This window comes from Alosa pseudoharengus, unplaced genomic scaffold, assembly GCF_046254945.1.
Source record: "Alosa pseudoharengus isolate Yale_2024_CS ecotype anadromous, Long Island Sound unplaced genomic scaffold, YU_APseudo_1.1 YU_APseudo_1.1_scf_3, whole genome shotgun sequence".
NCBI classification, from domain to species: domain Eukaryota; kingdom Metazoa; phylum Chordata; class Actinopteri; order Clupeiformes; family Clupeidae; genus Alosa; species Alosa pseudoharengus.
In genome coordinates this window covers 20,946,221-20,963,720 of record NW_027468718.1, presented here as the reverse complement: position 1 = coordinate 20,963,720, position 17,500 = coordinate 20,946,221, and the positions used below count along the sequence as shown (strand labels likewise).

The 17,500-nt window shown below is 48.1% G+C and overlaps 2 protein-coding genes across 3 annotated transcripts in view; one reads left to right on the top strand and one right to left on the bottom strand.

Annotated features, from left to right (window-relative positions):
• Nucleotides 1–14,957, top strand: part of tanc1b (tetratricopeptide repeat, ankyrin repeat and coiled-coil containing 1b) — a 30,847-nt gene extending 15,890 nt beyond the window's left edge. The window contains exons 9-17 of one of the 2 annotated variants that reach the window (XM_076263546.1): nt 5,086–5,219; nt 6,896–7,019; nt 7,342–7,517; nt 8,265–8,397; nt 9,543–9,572; nt 9,691–9,782; nt 10,458–10,604; nt 11,359–11,459; nt 11,670–14,957. In XM_076263546.1, the coding sequence (XP_076119661.1) occupies nt 5,086–5,219; nt 6,896–7,019; nt 7,342–7,517; nt 8,265–8,397; nt 9,543–9,572; nt 9,691–9,782; nt 10,458–10,604; nt 11,359–11,459; nt 11,670–13,272 (2,540 nt within the window). In that variant the 3' untranslated portion in view covers nt 13,273–14,957. The remainder of the gene's footprint in view (nt 1–5,085; nt 5,220–6,895; nt 7,020–7,341; nt 7,518–8,264; nt 8,398–9,542; nt 9,573–9,690; nt 9,783–10,457; nt 10,605–11,358; nt 11,460–11,669) is intronic. The other variant, XM_076263547.1, reaches the window with a different exon arrangement.
• Nucleotides 14,958–14,975: 18 nt separating this feature from the next.
• Nucleotides 14,976–17,500, bottom strand: part of LOC143100393 (WD repeat, SAM and U-box domain-containing protein 1-like) — an 11,938-nt gene continuing 9,413 nt past the window's right edge. Inside the window, exons 11-12 of the mRNA XM_076263536.1 lie at nt 16,007–16,141; nt 14,976–15,674 (exon numbers count right to left, since the gene is read on the bottom strand). Coding sequence (XP_076119651.1) covers nt 15,523–15,674; nt 16,007–16,141 — 287 coding nt within the window. The 3' untranslated portion in view covers nt 14,976–15,522. The remainder of the gene's footprint in view (nt 15,675–16,006; nt 16,142–17,500) is intronic.

Sequence of the window (17,500 nt, the reverse complement as noted above, 5' to 3'; positions counted from 1 at the left end):
TTCGCCTCATTTATAGATGCTTTTAAAAAATGAAATCTCATCTCGAGCACTAGCGCGTTATGCAATGTTGATTTATGCTTCCTCGGGCGTCCATGATTGGATTTTTAAACAAGGAAATAAGTCAGTTCAGGCATTTCAAATCTCTGTCACCAGACCGTAGACTCCTCAATCTAATGCGACTGCTGCAGTCATTATTCTCTCCCTCCACACTTCTTCTTGTCAAACAAGACACCTGTTGACTTCATGTCAAGCAAACTCACCCCCTACCACTGTGTATCTATTCATTTCCTCATATGATACTCCCCAGTCCAACACTCTGGCTGGCTCAGTGGCAGCTGAGCACATGGAACAATGGCTGCTCTGTGCTGGTGCACGCTCCCAGCCTTGTGTCCCAGTACCAGATGAGATGGGGATGTAGGTCAGTGCAGTAGTATATAGGCTGTCTCCTGCACTAGGAGCTGGGGCGTCTGTAAAACACACTATCTGGCAGGGGGGCGACTCCTCAGGGCCCCCCCTTGCGGTTATTACATGGCGCAGACAACAGAATGTCATTGTGATAAAAGCCTATGTTTCATGCCACCTCTGCGGTTTCCATACAGGAATGTCCTTGTTTTAAAAAATGGCTGTGTGGATCTGGGTATTAATAGCTAACGGGAGCTGCATTTCGCCCTGAGCCAATGAACACGTGCCACTGGGGAGACCCTGTGTGTTGAATATGAGATGAGAACTCTGTTCCCAGTTGGAACCCCTGTACTAGATGTTCTGTTACCTCTACATTCATGGATCATTTATATTTTGCAAGCTATACCTCTCACCAGTTTATGCCAGTGAAGGTGGTGTTGCAGCTGTAGGTCCCATACCCAAGCATCGCTCTATTTGCTAACAGCCCCAGAGTCACAGCCTCGATTCCTTTTCTGCCTGGTGCCTGAAACAGGTATCCCTCTGCCCTGGCAACAGCCAAAGTCACTGGCAAAAACAACATCAGCAACCCTAACAACAACAACAAGGTCTAGTAGTAGCAACCTTACACCAGGTACCGTTGAGCAGCCCCTTGGATGGAGCAGCATGCACCTAAACAAGCCTGATGATTTTCCAGACGCTCCTCTCAGTGACCCCCGTGAAGAGCAGCGGTGATAGCCGTGCATTTAATATTCATGCGCAGCTGTGCTTCGGAAACTAACCCCCCCCCCTAGCCAAGTTAACTAACCACCACTTTCTCTCACGATTGAAGCCATTGAGTGAAATGTGATTAAGTGATTCCGAGTCAGCTGTGGCTCTGGATGGAGAGAGGCGCCTGAGAATCGGCACCCTTCACTGGCTCTGACCCACGTACCCTCCTGCTGACAGCTTGTCGACTGAAAATGTCGCTCTGCGTGTCGACACGCCAAGATTGCGGTCGTTCGGAAAATAACATATTTATGCAAAGGAACCCACCTCCCCAAAACACTCTCTCCGTCTTATCATCACAACCAACACATCACCATTTTCTGTCAAAATTGGATTACATTCCAGACTCGACACTCGCAGGTAGAAATCCATCTCTGTGTTGAATAAACCTGCGAGTGAGAGCCATGCAATTATGTCTCTGTAACGCTTCCTTCCTCTGTTGATTTGCGCTCCCAGTAAAACAGGCAGCCGCTCAGAATAATGGGGGGGGGAGGCAGGAAAAAAGCTCACTCTGGGCTGAGACTAGCTGCTGAACTACAGGTCTTCAGTCTGACATGAACAGGCGGATGACGTGCCGGCAGATGGTTTTAGAAAACAAGATGCAACAGCACCGGAGCTTTGCCTTCCTCCGTGTTATGCGGGTAAAAAAGAGAAGCGTAGTGCCTCACACTTAAATAAATCATCTCTGGAGGAAAAAGCTCAGCCTTAGCCCAGACATGTTACCTCACGTAATAAATTGATGACTTGAGCTTAATATCCTGAGATATACAGTTGGCCGACAGGCCTTATCTTATATTGCTTTTGTCGACTGTAATTATGCCAAGAATCCTTTTATATGATAAGAATCTCCCATTGCGCGGCTTGGCGTAATATGGGAGTATTTGGTGCCCCGAGTGTTTTGTTCTGTTGGATTATTTAGGCTGCGGTTATGGCCTGTGGGACAGGGCCATCAATCTTTTACAACCCTGTAGCTGGGCAGGAGCCTACGTGTTCCTGTCACATGGGGTTTAGTCCAGCAGCCCCTGAGCATGTGGTTAGTGGAAATGCGCCGGTGACGAGGCCACGCTGGGGCTTTTGGCTTGATGGATGGGCCACTGTGTTTGCGGGTGACAACAATATTCTTTACTGTCTCTCATTGTAGTGTGGTGGAGACGTTCACTGTCAGCTCAGCTGAGAGCCATTCTCCTCAGAACGACAGAATAGCTCCAAAACTGTCTTTCAGCGACTAGCGTGTAACTTGCAGCTGTGGCAGCAGTAACATTTCACCCTGTGAAATGTATTCCTCCTCCTGAGGTAATGAAGACTACATGTAATTCTCTCAGACGGGGGGATGTCCCAAGTATTCCCATGCAAGCCTTGAGGCGCCCGTTTCAGTTAAAGTAGGTTGATTAAAGTAGGTTGATTGGTAACACTTTGATTATATGACTTGTTGCTTAATCTGTATTTCACTACATCCTCAATTACACTAGAAACTAACATGCTGATGTCAGTCTTCACTACAGCCTGTCTGTATTCGTTTCATCCCCCCCATTTTTTCTCTCTCCCCCACTCTCTTTCTCTCTCCCCCTCTCTCAGTGTCCCCTCATCCTCCCTTTAGGCTCTGCTGTGCTCTCGTGTTTACGAGCCTCATGGCTGTGTAGATAAAACCAGAGATGTTTGTTTTCCATGTGGAGAACAGGGACGCCCCCCCCACCACAGGCCGTTAGATACAGGACCCAGATGTGGGTGGAGGGGAGCTAAGAGCTCATGAGAAACAGAGAGAGGGAGAGAGAGAGGGCAATATGGCCAGCCCTGAGTGAAGTGGGTAGAGTGTCTGAGGAGCAGAGAGGCTACCCTGTGTCTTAAAACCCGGAGTGGTTCCAGGGATCTAGATTAGAAAGAGTACACTTGAGTCCATCTCTGGTGATCGATCCATGTGGACTTGTTAATAATCCCCCACTTAGCGGTATAATGCCCTGTGTGAGTGGACTGTTGTTAAAGAAGCCTGGGAGCTGTGTTTAGATGAGCCGATAATACTTTTGGGGTGGGAGCTGTGTTTAGATGAGTCGATAACTCTTTTGGGTGACTAAGGAAGCTGCTCAGTGGTTTGTTGCTTTATGTGATGTGTATTTGTGTTGGTCTCTTTATGTGTTCTGTGTATTGATTTAGCTAATGTACATATTGGTTAAGAAGATGATTGATGCAGATAGATTCATGTAGCAGTTTTGTGTGTGTGTGTGTGTGTGTGTGTGTGTGTGTGTGTGTGTGTGTGTGTGCAGCTCTTAGTGCTCTTTTCAGAGCCTTTCATCTGCTGGAGCTGAAGCACTGGGCCCACATCCTGCTCTACACCCCCCCCCCCCCCCCCCCCCCACACACACACACACACACACACACATCTCCACTCTCCTCCCGCAGTAGCCAAGACAACTGCCTGGCAGGCTGGCAGGCAGGCAGCCTTATAATAACACTGAAGTGCTCCCCCTCACGCGGGCTCTGATGTGTAAGACTGCATGTTCAAGTGCAGCCATCAGCCACTGATAGGCCACATATAACATCAGATATGATGGTGATGTGGTGGCCACATATAACATCAGATATGATGGGGATTGGTGATGTGGTGGCCACACATAACATCAGATATGATGGGGATTGGTGATGTAGTGTCCAAATATAACATCAGATATGATGGGGATTGGTGATGTGGCATCAGCAAGGTTGTTCACGATGCATAATGGGATCTAAATCGAATGCTGGTAGATAGGTAGATATAGTAGGATTCCCATAATACATTGTGCCTTGTTGCATTGTGTGAATTGGTATATCAGCATTTCATGCTAATTGCAGGGTTCCTACGCAGTATGGAAAACCTGGAAAAGTATGGAATTTGATTTTAGTAATTTCCAGGTCTGGATAAGTATGGAAAAAAGAAACAAGGGTATGGAGAAATATGTGTGTTTCCAGACTATTGTATCTACAGTACTAATCACTTCACTCAGGTCATAACGAACCATTCCTACTGTTGTGTAGCTTAAAGGCACACTATGCAGCTTAAGCTATACACTTAGCTTAATATGGAAGTTTTTTAGCTTAATTTACCTTCATTTAACAGCTTCAGAGTCATTGGAATGGTTATATGACTTTTTTCGGGTTGAATGGTGGCCGTCTCGCTTCCACCTAGCGCCTGTGAGTGGAAAAACCACCCTTGCAACTGTGGGCCGGCGGGCCGACGGCCTCAGTGTCAGGAAGTATAACGAGTGTAACGAATTGCTTTACTGCATTCAAATACACATACACGTCAGGCACCGGCTAGAAAAAAGTAGTGATGATGATTCTCAGACATTCATCATGACAGAGCCAGCGAAAAAGAAGCAAAAACCGAGAAAACAGTAAGAAAATTGCCAATACTGCATAGCTTACCTTTAACTGTCAGTCCCCATCGTCAAGATACAACTATGATACAACTAAGATACAACTAAAAATGACCCAGCTAAATGAATGAATATTAAGTGTCATTTTTTAATTCACTTCAGTTGTCCATACTTTTGTTTTCACCGAGTTATCCCAAACCAGATGTGGCCGCAATGTCGAATATGGTCAGAAAAATCTACCGAGAAGTTTGGAAATTTGAGTATGGAAAAAGTATGGAATTTTGAAATGGAAAATGTGTAGGAACCCTGTAATTGTGAATGGGAATGGGAATGGGCTAATTCTTGGGTGAAGGGTGTGCTTTGCTAGAGCCTTGCACAGAACAATCTCATTTCCATTCTCCTGAGTGGGTGCTGTTGAGAGGTCAAGGGGTTAGCTTTTATGAATTGAACTGTTGTTGTTAGTGACAGCTCTTTTGCAATCTGTTTGCCCAAGATTAGTACATCTGAAGCACTAACATCTATTTATATGTGTGTGTGTGTGTGTGTGTGTGTGTATGTGTGTGTCCCACAGCTCTAACAGCAGCAGCGGGCCGGGGGAAGATGGATGTGTGTGGCGTGCTGCTGGAGGAGGGGGCAGTGGTGCAGCAGGTGAACCGCAGAGGGGTGTCCCCACTCTTCTGTGCCGTCAGGCAGGGTCACTGGCAGGTGAGACACTCACACACACACACACACACACACACACACACACACACTCTCTCTTTCTCTCCTCTTTCTCTTTCTCTCTTGCTCTCTTTCAATCTCACACACATACACACACTGACACTCCCCTTCCACATACAAATCCCCAAAGTGGCAATGTACTCTCTCATCTACATATGGGTAGCAGAACGAGTAATTGAAGAGGTTGGTTCCAAAACACTATATCCCCCATTTCAACCAATTTTCATAAAACATTTTTTTACATTTAGTTTTCCAGGTAATCTCAGTGCAACTGTAATTGGGTTATTATTATTTGATTTATCTTTACTAGATCATAAGCAATCGCAAAAGCAACTGCAATTGTATTGATATTACCTGAAATACACAATTAAATAAACATGATTTATTAGAGATGCACCGATATGGAATTTTAGGGCCGATAACGATAACCGATATTTATTGGTTTGTTGTGGCCGATACCGATACGATAACCGATAATATTACTCTTGAAAAAAAAATGTGAAAAGTGATTTGGGGAAAGCATCTAATAAGCATAATTTTATTGCAGTAATTTTACCTACCACCAAATGATGGACAGAACTCATAATAGTCCTCAATAGTACGGTAGTCAACAACATAACAGTAGCCTAGCCCTACAGTATGTGTGGCTCCTTTAAGTGAACCTGACGTCAGTGAATTGCGAGTGAGTGGCTAGAGAGTTTGAATCGTTTTCATTTAGGACTAAACGCTCATAAACGGCTCAGCTTGGAATAAGCTACAGTATAGCGACCAAATCAGTGTTTGTGAGGGAAACTTAGGTTTAGTTTCAACTGCGGGTAACTGAATAAAGCTGCAACTCCTCAGACTGTATCTTATGTCCGTCTACTCTGTTGCGCACAACCTGCTGCAGCAGAAATGAAAGGAGTAGCCCCGAAGGTTTTAATAACTTATTATGATGACCTGTCTGGAACTGAAGCACGAATGGTTAGCATATTTCTAGGTAATAATACAAAACCCAAGCTAAAGTAATGCAAATATAATACTAAAACACAACTTAGAACTAGGCCTACTTATGTACTCGTCCCACTAACGAGTTTGTTTATTTGTTTCCCCGACCAGCGCGGTAAAGTGCAAACACACCAGCATAAGACGGCTCTAGATAGGGCTGAGCTCCGCTCTGTTAAGGTTAAATGGCGGATCATTCATGAGAGGATTTTGAGATGCACAGATTCCCAAATGAACGCATATCCACAGATTTTGTTAGAGTGGTGAAATACATTCACACCGCTGACATTATATTGAGGAAAAAGTACAGCCAACCAAGCTCAAGTAGCTCAGTGTAGCCAGACGGACCTTACGTAGGCCTAAATTAGGACTTTAAAAAATATCGGCGCAAATTATCAGCCAGAATTCTGTTATCGGACCGATAATAATATTTTAATTTTTTCACTTATCGGCTAATAATATTTCGGCCGCCGATATATCGTGCATCCCTATGATTTATTAATGTTTTTAAAAACGGAGATGGCGTAGGGACCAAATTCTTCAATTGTAACTGCATGAATGCATTCAGTGAGAAAACAGATGTAATCTATTCTGGTTTTCAGTATTAGATCTGAAGAGATGGTTATGCTAATGCAGGTTAGTTTTTAAAACTCGTCGTTTTTGTTTACCTCTCTCAGATTGCAGAGTTGTTACTGCAGCGTGGCGCTGATGTCAACGTAAGTGATAAACAGGGCCGGACGTTACTGATGGTGGCGGCCTGCGAGGGCCATCTCAGCACTGTGGATTTCCTGTTGTCAAAGGGTAAGTGACATCACTTCCTGGACGTTTTACAATCAGCTCATTTTCACACACAGAACATTCTAGATGTTTGTTGACGCTCACCTCATAATGGACAGCAGCAGTCCCAGTGCTTGCTTATCAAATTAAGTCCTGACAGAGCGACACTTCTGTAGCCCTTTGTGTGCTCATGTGTGTGTGTGTGTGTGTGTGTGTGTGTGTGTGTGTGTGTGTGTGTGTGTGTGTGTGTGTGTGTGTGTGTGTGTGTGTGTGTGTGTGTGTGTGTGTGTGTGTGTGTGTGTGTGTGTGTGTGTGTGTGTGTGCGCGTTCGTTCGCACGCTCTCAGGGGCCTCTTTAACATCCATGGATAAGGAAGGGTTAACGCCCCTGAGCTGGGCGTGTCTGAAGGGCCACAAGAATGTCGTGCAGTTCCTCGTGGAGAAGGGCGCGGTCATCGACCACACGGACAAGAATGGCCGGACGCCGCTGGACCTGGCTGCTTTCTACGGCGATGCCGAGATTGTGAGTACCCACTACAACTCCCCTCACACACACACACACGAACGCGCATACGCGTGCACACACCCCTCACGGCCGCACACTCACCCGCCGCTGAATCTCATTACCGGCAAATGAGTTTACCAGGCTCCCTGCGACGGCCAGCTTTCTTATGCCAGCTGCGCAGTGCCACCAGACATAAGCCGATTTCCACTTCTCTCATGTTTATCCAGCCACAATGTGCGTGAACAGAATTCCGTCATCGGTCATTAAAAGGCTGTCTTTTATGTTTGCTCTCTCAGAAGTGCCCACGCTTATGCCTACCCTGGTCTTCTGTTCTCATTTAATACAGACCCCATACTGGTCTATATATGCAGCGATCAGAGCTGGCATTGTTTATTCATGCACGTTTTATTGCTTTATATTACCGACCAAGACAAAAGGGAAACGCCGTCTGATTGTTTATTGATGACCTGTTTGGCATTTTTTATGAAATGGCCTGATACCTGTATATGATTTATACTTAATGCAGAGGAGGCTGTGCTCCAGCACATGAGAGAAAGAGAGAGAGAGAGAGAGAGAGAGAGAGAGAGAGAGAGAGGGCGGTGTGTGTGTGTGGAGAGAGAGTCCCGACAGCTCACTGCAGTCGCACCCTCTCCAGCTCCAGTCACCTCTTTCTCTTATCACTCTCTCTCTGTCTCTCTCTCTCTGTCTCTCTGTCTCTCTCTCTCTCTGTCTCTCTCTCTCTGTCTCTCCCTCCCTGTGGCACAGGTGCACTTCCTAGTGGAGCGCGGGGCGGTGATCGAGCATGTGGACTACAGCGGCATGAGGCCGCTGGACCGGGCCATCGGCTGCAGAAACACCTCGGTGGTGGTGACCCTGCTGAAGAAAGGAGCCAAGCTCGGTAAGGCGGCGCTGCAGTGGGCCCTCCTCCTCTGATGCATGGGGCCCGCGGGGACCGGGGAGATTTATGGAGCTTAGCGCATTTAGCGGCCAGTTGGACCCGGCAGCAGGACCTGATGTGTGATGTTTTTTTTTCACTGGCTTTCAGAATGCATGGCTGTATTTGCAGTATTGTTTGTGTGTCCCTTCGACAAGGGGATTAATGCACATTATGGATGTTCACACCGCCCTACCCTTTTCAGAGGCTTAAACGTGTCGGACACACACAGGTGAATTGTGCTGGAGGCTTAAAAGCCATTGCATGGGAAGCTCCTAAATCACATTGTTGTTTGGCAGCTTCAGTTGGAATGAAAACCCAGATGATGTATGGCCAGATAATAGGCAGATGACATGCCAGAAAAAGTCACCCTTGAATGGGAGGATTATGCACCTCACGGACGGCCCTAGAGTCATGTGGCGCTGGACATTCTCACTGTTTGACTGGGTGTAATGTGGAAAGCATGATCTCACTCCAGACTCACAGGGCTTCAGTTGGAGTACACACCTAATTGGGCCCAACAGCTAGATGAGATCTAATGCAGTGGCATGCAGCAGTGAATGGAAATACCTTCTTTTATTGGGCACATGACTCCCAAAATATGTTTTCTGGGATGGGGGACTGTTTGTGTGTTTTTTTTTGTGTGTTTGTCGTGTGTGTTTGGGTGTGTTTGTTTCTGTTTCTGGTCGGGTCACTGCCTCCTCCCCCGTCCTGCTCGTCAAAATGGTCAGCATGTGACTCGGCCCAGCCGTAAATGACATTCACAGGTTGTCTGAGCGGGCCACAGTTTGCGAGATGTTATCAGTCGCTACAGTATAAGAATAGGTCGCACGTCACTCCCTTAGTCTCCCTGTTTGTTCTGCTAGAGCAGCTTATTGATAGCAGCATGTCAGATTCTGGCACCTCCTCTATCAGTATTGAGTGGCCGGTCAATAAATACCTCTTTTAGTCGACCAGAGATATTGAGGTTTTTAGGCGCTCGCTCTTCTTTATGGATGAGTTGCATGTCACACTCCAGAAGTCCTATTTGTCTTTGCATGCTTCCTTGTTTCCAGCGCTGTCTCACTCCTCTCTCTCTTCTTAACTGCTCTCAATAACACCCTCTTAAGGCTACCGAACGTCTCCTTATGATCGATCAGGTACAATCTTTAGGTAACTTTACTCCATAACCAATTTCACAGCAGACATTATACCCCAAGAATGCAGCAGACGGACCCGCCATAACCTTTTGGCTTCCCTCTCCTTCTTGTTTCCCAGGAAACGCTGCATGGGCCATGGCAACGTCCAAGCCTGATATCCTCATTATCCTCCTGCAGAAACTCATGGAGGAGGGCAACCTACTCTACAAGGTAAGACTGTACTAAAGACTGTGCTGTAGCCCTCCTCTGCAGTGCAAGGCTGTATCCACCTTTTGTCTTTCTTCAAGGTTTTTTTATTATCATCTGTAGCTCTGTAGCTCCAGACTAGTCTCAGGTATGCTGCATTATGGTTCTGAAGGAAAAGCAGTTTTTCTTGTTCAAACCGGAGACGACTTTCTGTAGACCGTGCTTCACTAAAGGACTGAAGTTTTTTGATCTGGGCACAGTTTTTTGGCTGAGAACACTCGTCTCGGACCGCTGTGATCAGTGCTGGCAGGCAAATTGTTCCTTATCATCAAATGAGTCATGGTGGCTTTGATTAAAAGCCGAATTTAATTTAAACGATTGTCATCTTACTCGTTCAATAAAAGGCACCGAAGATGAATGATAGTAAGGACTGCCATGATTGATCCCTGACATTTAAAGATTGAATTCAGTGGCAGAATGGACAGTCCACTCAGGTGGAACACAGGTGATGGATGAGCAAGGAGTGTGTGTGTGTGTGTGTGTGTGTGTGTTAGCAGTAGCTGTTTTATGATGCCTACCCTTCTCTCTCGTTGGCTCTTGCCTCCACTATATTTCCGTCTCAACAGTTTTTTTTTTTTTTGTCTTTTTTTTCTCCTCTTTCTCTGTATCCCCCTCTCTCTCTCTCTCTCCATCCTTCAGAAAGGAAAGATGAAGGAGGCAGCTCAGCGGTATCAGTACGCGCTGAGGAAGTTCCCTCGCGAGGGCTACGGCGAGGACCTCAAGGCCTTTAAGGAGCTGAGGGTGTCTCTGTACCTCAATCTGTCCCGCTGCCGCAGGAAAACCAACGTGAGATACACTTTTCAGCCTTCAGCCTTTTACACTTTTGCAACTTTTCTTTTGGAAATGTGGAACTGTAAGGTAGAAATAGCTGTCAGGATGCTGTCAATGCTTTACTGTCTGTTTTATTGTTTTGTGTTGACGCTGTTGGCTAAGTGTTGGAAAGCAATCAAGTAACGCATAGATAGCAAGGCCTGAAAACCATTTGTGTTGTGTTGTGCATTTAACTAAAGGCATGAGATGTGCAACTAAGATGCACTGACTAAATTGACTGACTCATTCATTAAATACAAAGATGAAATGGGAAAAAACAAACGCTAAATGACCTAAGAGCTTGGATAGATTTTACCTCAGTTTGGAATAACACACTGGCTTTTTAGCTGTCCCATGACACAGTCTTGCAGCCAAATTCCATTTAAGCACTTTGATTGATGAAACGAGCAATAAAACTGCTCAAAGCTCCAAGGAGCAGATTGAATCTATTAATTAAAACACCTAGCACTTTGAAATGAATTAGAACTGTGCAGCCGTCCAGTTGAGTGACTCTGATTGAGTCGTTTATGGTGGCGGAGAGCTTGTGGAAATGGCCTGCCCCGGACTCATAAATAACAACCTTGTTAGTAACGATTTCATACTTTTGTCCTTCTCTGAAATGGCGGGGGGAAAAAAGCAGTGGGCGTCATCAGGGCTTCAGCTAGTCCCTCACTTTGTTATTTTTTCCGATTTTCACTGAATCACCGAATCCCGGCTTCTCCCCCTGCAGGATTTTGGCATGGCGGAAGAGTTTGCAACAAAGGCACTCGAGCTGAAACCGAAGTCCTACGAGGCTTATTATGCCCGGGCCCGAGCGAAGAGAAGCAGCAGGTAAAGCGCCGAGCGCAGCCAGACGGCCTCAAGTTCACATTTTTGACTCTGCCACTTCAAGAGCCAGTAATGAGCCTGCAGTTGTGGGAGTGAAGCGCCAGCAACCCTCCCAGCGCTCCCCATTTATCTCACTCCCTCCTTTTTTTCATGTTCTCTCGCTCTCTCCTTCTCTCTCTCTCTCTCTCTCTCTCTTTCTTGTGGTCTCTGCAGGCAGTTCACGGCTGCGCTGGCGGACCTGCACGAGGCGACCAAGCTGTGCCCCAACAACCGGGAGATCCGGCGCCTCCTGGCTCGGGTGGAGGAGGAGTGCAAGCAGATGCAGCGCGCCCAGAGCAAACAGCAGGGGGCGATGTGCGCGGCGCTGGTGGCGGCCGGCGGCCAGGACTCGGACCACGAGGCCGAGCGTGGCGGCGACGACGGCGGCGGCGAGGACGACGCGGCGGACCACAGCCTCGGCCGCACACTGGACGGACACCACCACCACCACCACCACGGCGCGTCGCTCAGCGCGAGGGCCGACGACGAGAGCCCGCAGGCGGACAAGCGGGCCGAGGCCTGGGCGCAGAGCGCCTACTCGCTCAGCCGGACGCTGGCGGAGGCGCGGGCCGGCTCGCCCCCCATGGGCAGGCCGGCACACAAGTACCCGCCGACCCGCGACTCCATGGCCCAGCCGGGGCCCCTCATGCAGCCCACCAAGCAGGCGCAGATCGTCAAGACCAACCAGCACATGAACTCCCTCCAGGCAGGCGGCCGGCCGGCGGCTCGATCCCAGTCTCAGTACGCTCCCTCCAGCCCCCTGCCCAGCCGACACATGTCCAGCGCCCTCAAAGCCGGACCGGGCATCGACATTAGCCCGCTGTTGCCCCCCATCGATGAGCCGGCGCCGGGCTTTGCCGAGCGGCTCTCCCTGGCCGCTCCGACCCACCACTGTGACTCCGAGGCTCTGTCGCCGTCCCAGCTCTACGGGCCCGGCTCGGCCAAGGCTCCGGAGCGGCTCTCGGCGCACTCGGCCTCCTCGCTGGACGCGCTGGCCTCGGGGGCACCGGGAGGCCCTGGCGGCGGTTTGCCCCAAGATCTGCCGAGGGACCCGTCGGCCAGCGCTACCACATCGACGTCCACCAGCGGTGGCTCTCAGGCGGGCAACATGCGGGTGTCCAGCTCCACCAGCAGCCTGGCGTCCAGCAGCAGCCTCTCGGACAGCGGCAAGCTCCAGGGCCCTGACGTGCGCTCCAAGACCACCGCCGCCTCCTCCTCCTCCTCGTCCGACAAGACCAAGCCGGTGCCCACAGGCTCCGACTACAAACCCAGGCCCTTCATGGGCATCATGGACAAGACTGCCCGCTTTCAGCAACAGCTGCAGCAACAGCAACAACTGCAGCAGCAACTGCAGCAGCACCCGGGCCACCCTCCCCCGAGCCGCGGCTGGCAGAGCCACTCCTCGGAGGGGCTGGTCAGCCACAGCATGGCGGCCCTGGGGCTCCAGGCTGTCCCCTGCGAGCTGCCCTACAGCAAGCCGGCGAGCGCATACCACCACGAGCAGCTGAAAGCTCCGTCTCAGGGCCCGTCCGCCGCCACCTCCACCTCCTCCTCCTCCTCCTCCTCCGTCGGCCTGCACAACGGCATGCACGCCAAGGAGTTCGCCGAGAAGTTCTGCCAAGTGGCCACCTGTTACAAGGAGTCGAAGCCAGCCATGGCGCTGCCACACTCCTACCTGGACGGCAAGCCCAAGCAGCCAGGCTTAGCCCGAGATAATCCCGCCATTCATGTAGCCTCGATGAAACCAAAGCGATCATTTATAGAGTCCAACGTATAGAGGTGTTCTTTTGCTCACCCACTGGAAGAGTATATCTCTCTAAATCTCACAAGTACAGAACCATGTCATGGGCTCAGTTTGATTTGTTTAGGTTTCATTCTCATACTCATTTGTTGCTGTTTATTGTTGGTTTTCGGCGTTGAGCTTTCTTGTTTAATTATGTGGACCAGAGACAGCTCTTTTTAACTGCTATTTTGGACTCAATCTGCACTCATCGTCAGCCAGCAGCTTCTGTTACAGGACTAAAAGCTCCCTCTGATTCAGCCAAGCTGGAGACATTTGACTTGGAAACGCTCAAATGTGCTGTCATGTACTCTTAGCAAGTTTTTTTTTTTTTTAAACGTGGTGCAACCTCGGTCATAAACTGTGTCAAATAGACCTCTGAGGATGTGGTCATTAAGTAATCTGTAATGGATTTCTGTGTCTGTGGGATTTTCTCAATGAGAGAAATATACTATCAGTTAGCTCTCGTGTAGCAAAGATCTTAGTTTAGCCTCTTAAGATCATTGAGTCCACACACAGTGCCAAATAACGAAAGGATCTTGGGCAAAACAGGAGCATTTTCAGAGTGCGCCTAGCCCCAGAGCTTGGTAGGTGTGATCATTCAAAACCCCTGATGTTCTTTTCCCATCGTGAAAATTGCTTGGACACAGAACTCCATCCATGGACTTAAACTATGGCCTCCTTTTGTAGTTGGTCCTCAGAGGTCTATACAGTGCTCAAGTGTTGGGGAGAGGGGTGATGAAGAGAGGGGAACAGGGCAAGCCTGTTGCCTAAGCACAGAGACGTGGGGCCGTATCCCCCCCACCAAACAGTGATGGCACTTTACTAGTGAACATAAGCCTTTTCCAGTGCTTACACTACATGTACAGATAGAATTCAGGTGTGGGGATTGGCCCGTGTGTGTGTGTGTGTGTGTGTGTGTGTGCGCGCGCGTGTGTATATGCGCTCTGTGAGTGGTGCTGTTGTTGAAGGACACCAATGCATAGGTGGACAGTAGTGGCTTTACGAGATGGGCATTCCTGTGTTTTGTAAGAGGGTGTGCATCCTCACTCCTGTGTACATAGCTGAGCGATAATGTATTTTTTGCCCTTCTTTAAAGTGAAGGTCTGTGTCTGTGTAATTGACTTGTTCAAATTATGTGTATTTTGAGTTCTATTTTAACTTTTTTGGGGGCGGGAGGGCGGCGAGGGAGGGGGGCAATCAAAATGTAATTTGAGGTTACAAAAAAATAATGTACTTGTTTGTATGTTTGTACATTATATAAATCTGCCCTATAATGTTCCCAAAATCCCCAGAATTGGCTCCTCTCTGTATCTGCTTGTTGTTGCTGTCTAGGTTAATTTATTTACAGCGCCTATGGCTTGGTAATTGTAAAAGCAATATATTTTATATAGTTATTTTTGCACAGCTACTAAGACATTTTACAATAAGCTCTAATTGAGAACGTTTGGTTTAAAGTGCATGCCACAGTTGCAGTTTATAATAAAGAGTTTAAAATGATAATTACAAAAAAAAAGATATTGGGTTGAGGGCATTGGTTCTATTTTAATATGTATGTTACTTGCAATTGTTGCCATGTTTCCAGTATTGTGAGCTGTTATTATCTGTAATCACATACTGTAATGGTGCATTACTGCCATACTCACCATGGGGGGAAATAAACTCCACTCTTTAAAATCTAATCTTTATTTATTGCCGTTTATTCATTTATTGCCATTTACAGCCCCAGCTACAATGATGCAAAGCCAATTGAGGTACATGGCGGGTGTAGGGTCAGATGATGTCAGTTGTACGTAGTTAGTGGTAAACTACAGCTTGTTCATTTGATTGGTTCACATTCAAAATACATCTTTAAAAAGTGCATAACTGTACATTTTAGAGCTACGTGTCTCTAGGAAATGGGCCTTAAAAGCATTTTATGATTATATAATTATAGTTCTTTCATTCTCCAACCCAGAGGGTTATCATCATTCTAATGCTGTACAGCTGTTTCCTCACCCCATGTGACCAAGCAACAGAGTTTTACTGTAAGTACCATGCATCTTCTTGATGACACATTCTGTTCAGTTCAAAATGAATAGAATAGAGCCAAAAACAACCTCATCTGGAAATGACTATAATCATTGCACAACAGCATATTTTGCAATTGCGTCAGTCAAGAGCAGTCATGTCGTTTTTCTTCCGTCACTTGAACTAGTGGATTACTTCTTCATCAGGTTCAGGATCATCAGAAGGATTCTTTCTCCATCACTGGGAGGCCCTCCAGCGGTTAATGGCCATCTTTAGCATCCGGTTTGGCGTGAGCATGGTGGTGGGCAGGGGCAGGTTGGTCATGGGGCTGGTGCGGTTCTTGGTGCCGATCCATCTCTCGATAGCCTCACGCTCGTAGGAGAAGCCATCTGTCCGGGCAGCATACATACATTAAACCACTGAACTTCACCACTGATCTACACTCTATCTCCATCGCCTGTAACGGGCCAAATACTCAATTGTGTAGTTTTGGGCTCTAAGTAATAAACCAAGGGCCTTCATCTACCCCTTAGCAGTAGAGTGAAGTATTAAGCTCTCTGTTCCTGCAGCCTGTCAAGTCCTCTGTTGCCTTCCTTGGGTTGGGCAATGTGTTATAATAGAATTGTGCAGGTTGTAAAATCTCAGGACAAACTGAAATATTCTATTCAATACTTCTGCAGCTGCCGTTTTGTCTGTGGGTCGTCGGCTCTCACTAGCTCACCTGCGGCGATGACGGGGTCCTTAAGGACCTCTTGGGTGATGGGACACAGGAACTCGTCTGGAGCCGCCGAACCATCCAGCGACGGCCTCAGCTCCTCAATCTTACGCAGAACCTTCCCACGGAGCCCCAGCGAACCTTGAGGAGAAAGAGGGAACACAGAAAAACGGTCACACTCATTTCGCCAGGCACACACTCAAAGTGGCGCAACGCCGCAGTGCACTTGTCTAGCGGTTCTCATCCGAACACATTCATTCTCACAGGCGGCTGCTGGCGTCGGGATGATTCACACGCTCGCACAATCGAATGTCACCCCAGAGGATTTCCCTCCGCGCCTGCAATAACCCTCTAATGGGGCCTCCCTCATAGAGTTTCCATGGGAGGACAAAATGGCCTCGCAGGAGAAGGCCATTTCATATAAAACTAGAGTGAGCACGCAAGGCAGCTGCAACCCAGTTAATACCATCACCGACTCAATGGCAAACACAATGGAGTAAATATTTCAACCAGGCGTAGGGAAGAGTCTATTTTTCTAAAAGGAGAGAGGGGGAGTTAAAGGCCCCCAGTGTGCAAATAATGGCAGCTTCTGGATGACACCGGTGGGTGGTGACATCATGCACCTCATAGCGGGTGGGAACGGCAGTGATGGAGCCAGATAAATGTAAAGCTAGGTGTCTGGCTCTTTCAGATAAATTGTCCTGGCAGGTGGCTTCCCTTAGGTCCTCTCCCCGGGCAGCCGCTGAGCTGGACGGGGCTCGTTTGACCACCCTCCTGATGGTGACTTTTTTTTGGGGGTGGGGGGGGGGGTGGGGGTCTGCTTGGTTATCAAGGACGGAGGTTGAGCTGCGCAAACAGCTGAATGATCTTTTCAATCACAGCACTTTCCCCCGCTCTCTGAGCTCTTTCATTAGGGCCGCCGTGAGGACCTCATCAGTATTCAACTGGCAACGTCCACTCAACTCACACACATACACCCACACACTCTGATGAGAGAACGCAAGAGAGCCGGGAAGAGACAGCAGCACTGGTGAACGCATCACGTAGATGGCACCAGGTTATGATGACTTCAGCGTCTCGCTAAATTTAATTAATTAGCAAATGCCTGCAAGTCCCCTGAGGCGCTGTGGCCGCTGTGGGGGGGGGGGGGGGGGGTTGTGTGTGTGTGTGACTGGGTGATGCAGTGTTGCAGGGCTAAAATGGCATAATCAAAAATCCAAACAACGGTGACCAGAGGGGCAAAGGCTAACAACTTCCCTGACGCGGCAGTGACAGATAAAACAGTCAGTGGGGCCTCCCTTCAATCAACCCATCTGGCCACCTTTGTCGCTAATAATGCTAATAATGCTAATAATGCCACCAACTAATCCATCATTGCACCCTGTGGGCCTTACCTAGGCTCCATCTCATGAAAAGGTCACTCTCTTCAATCCATTTACCAGTGAAGCATTAATTCTGACACTACTCCGCTGAAAACCCTGTATCGGCAATGGTGCTGAT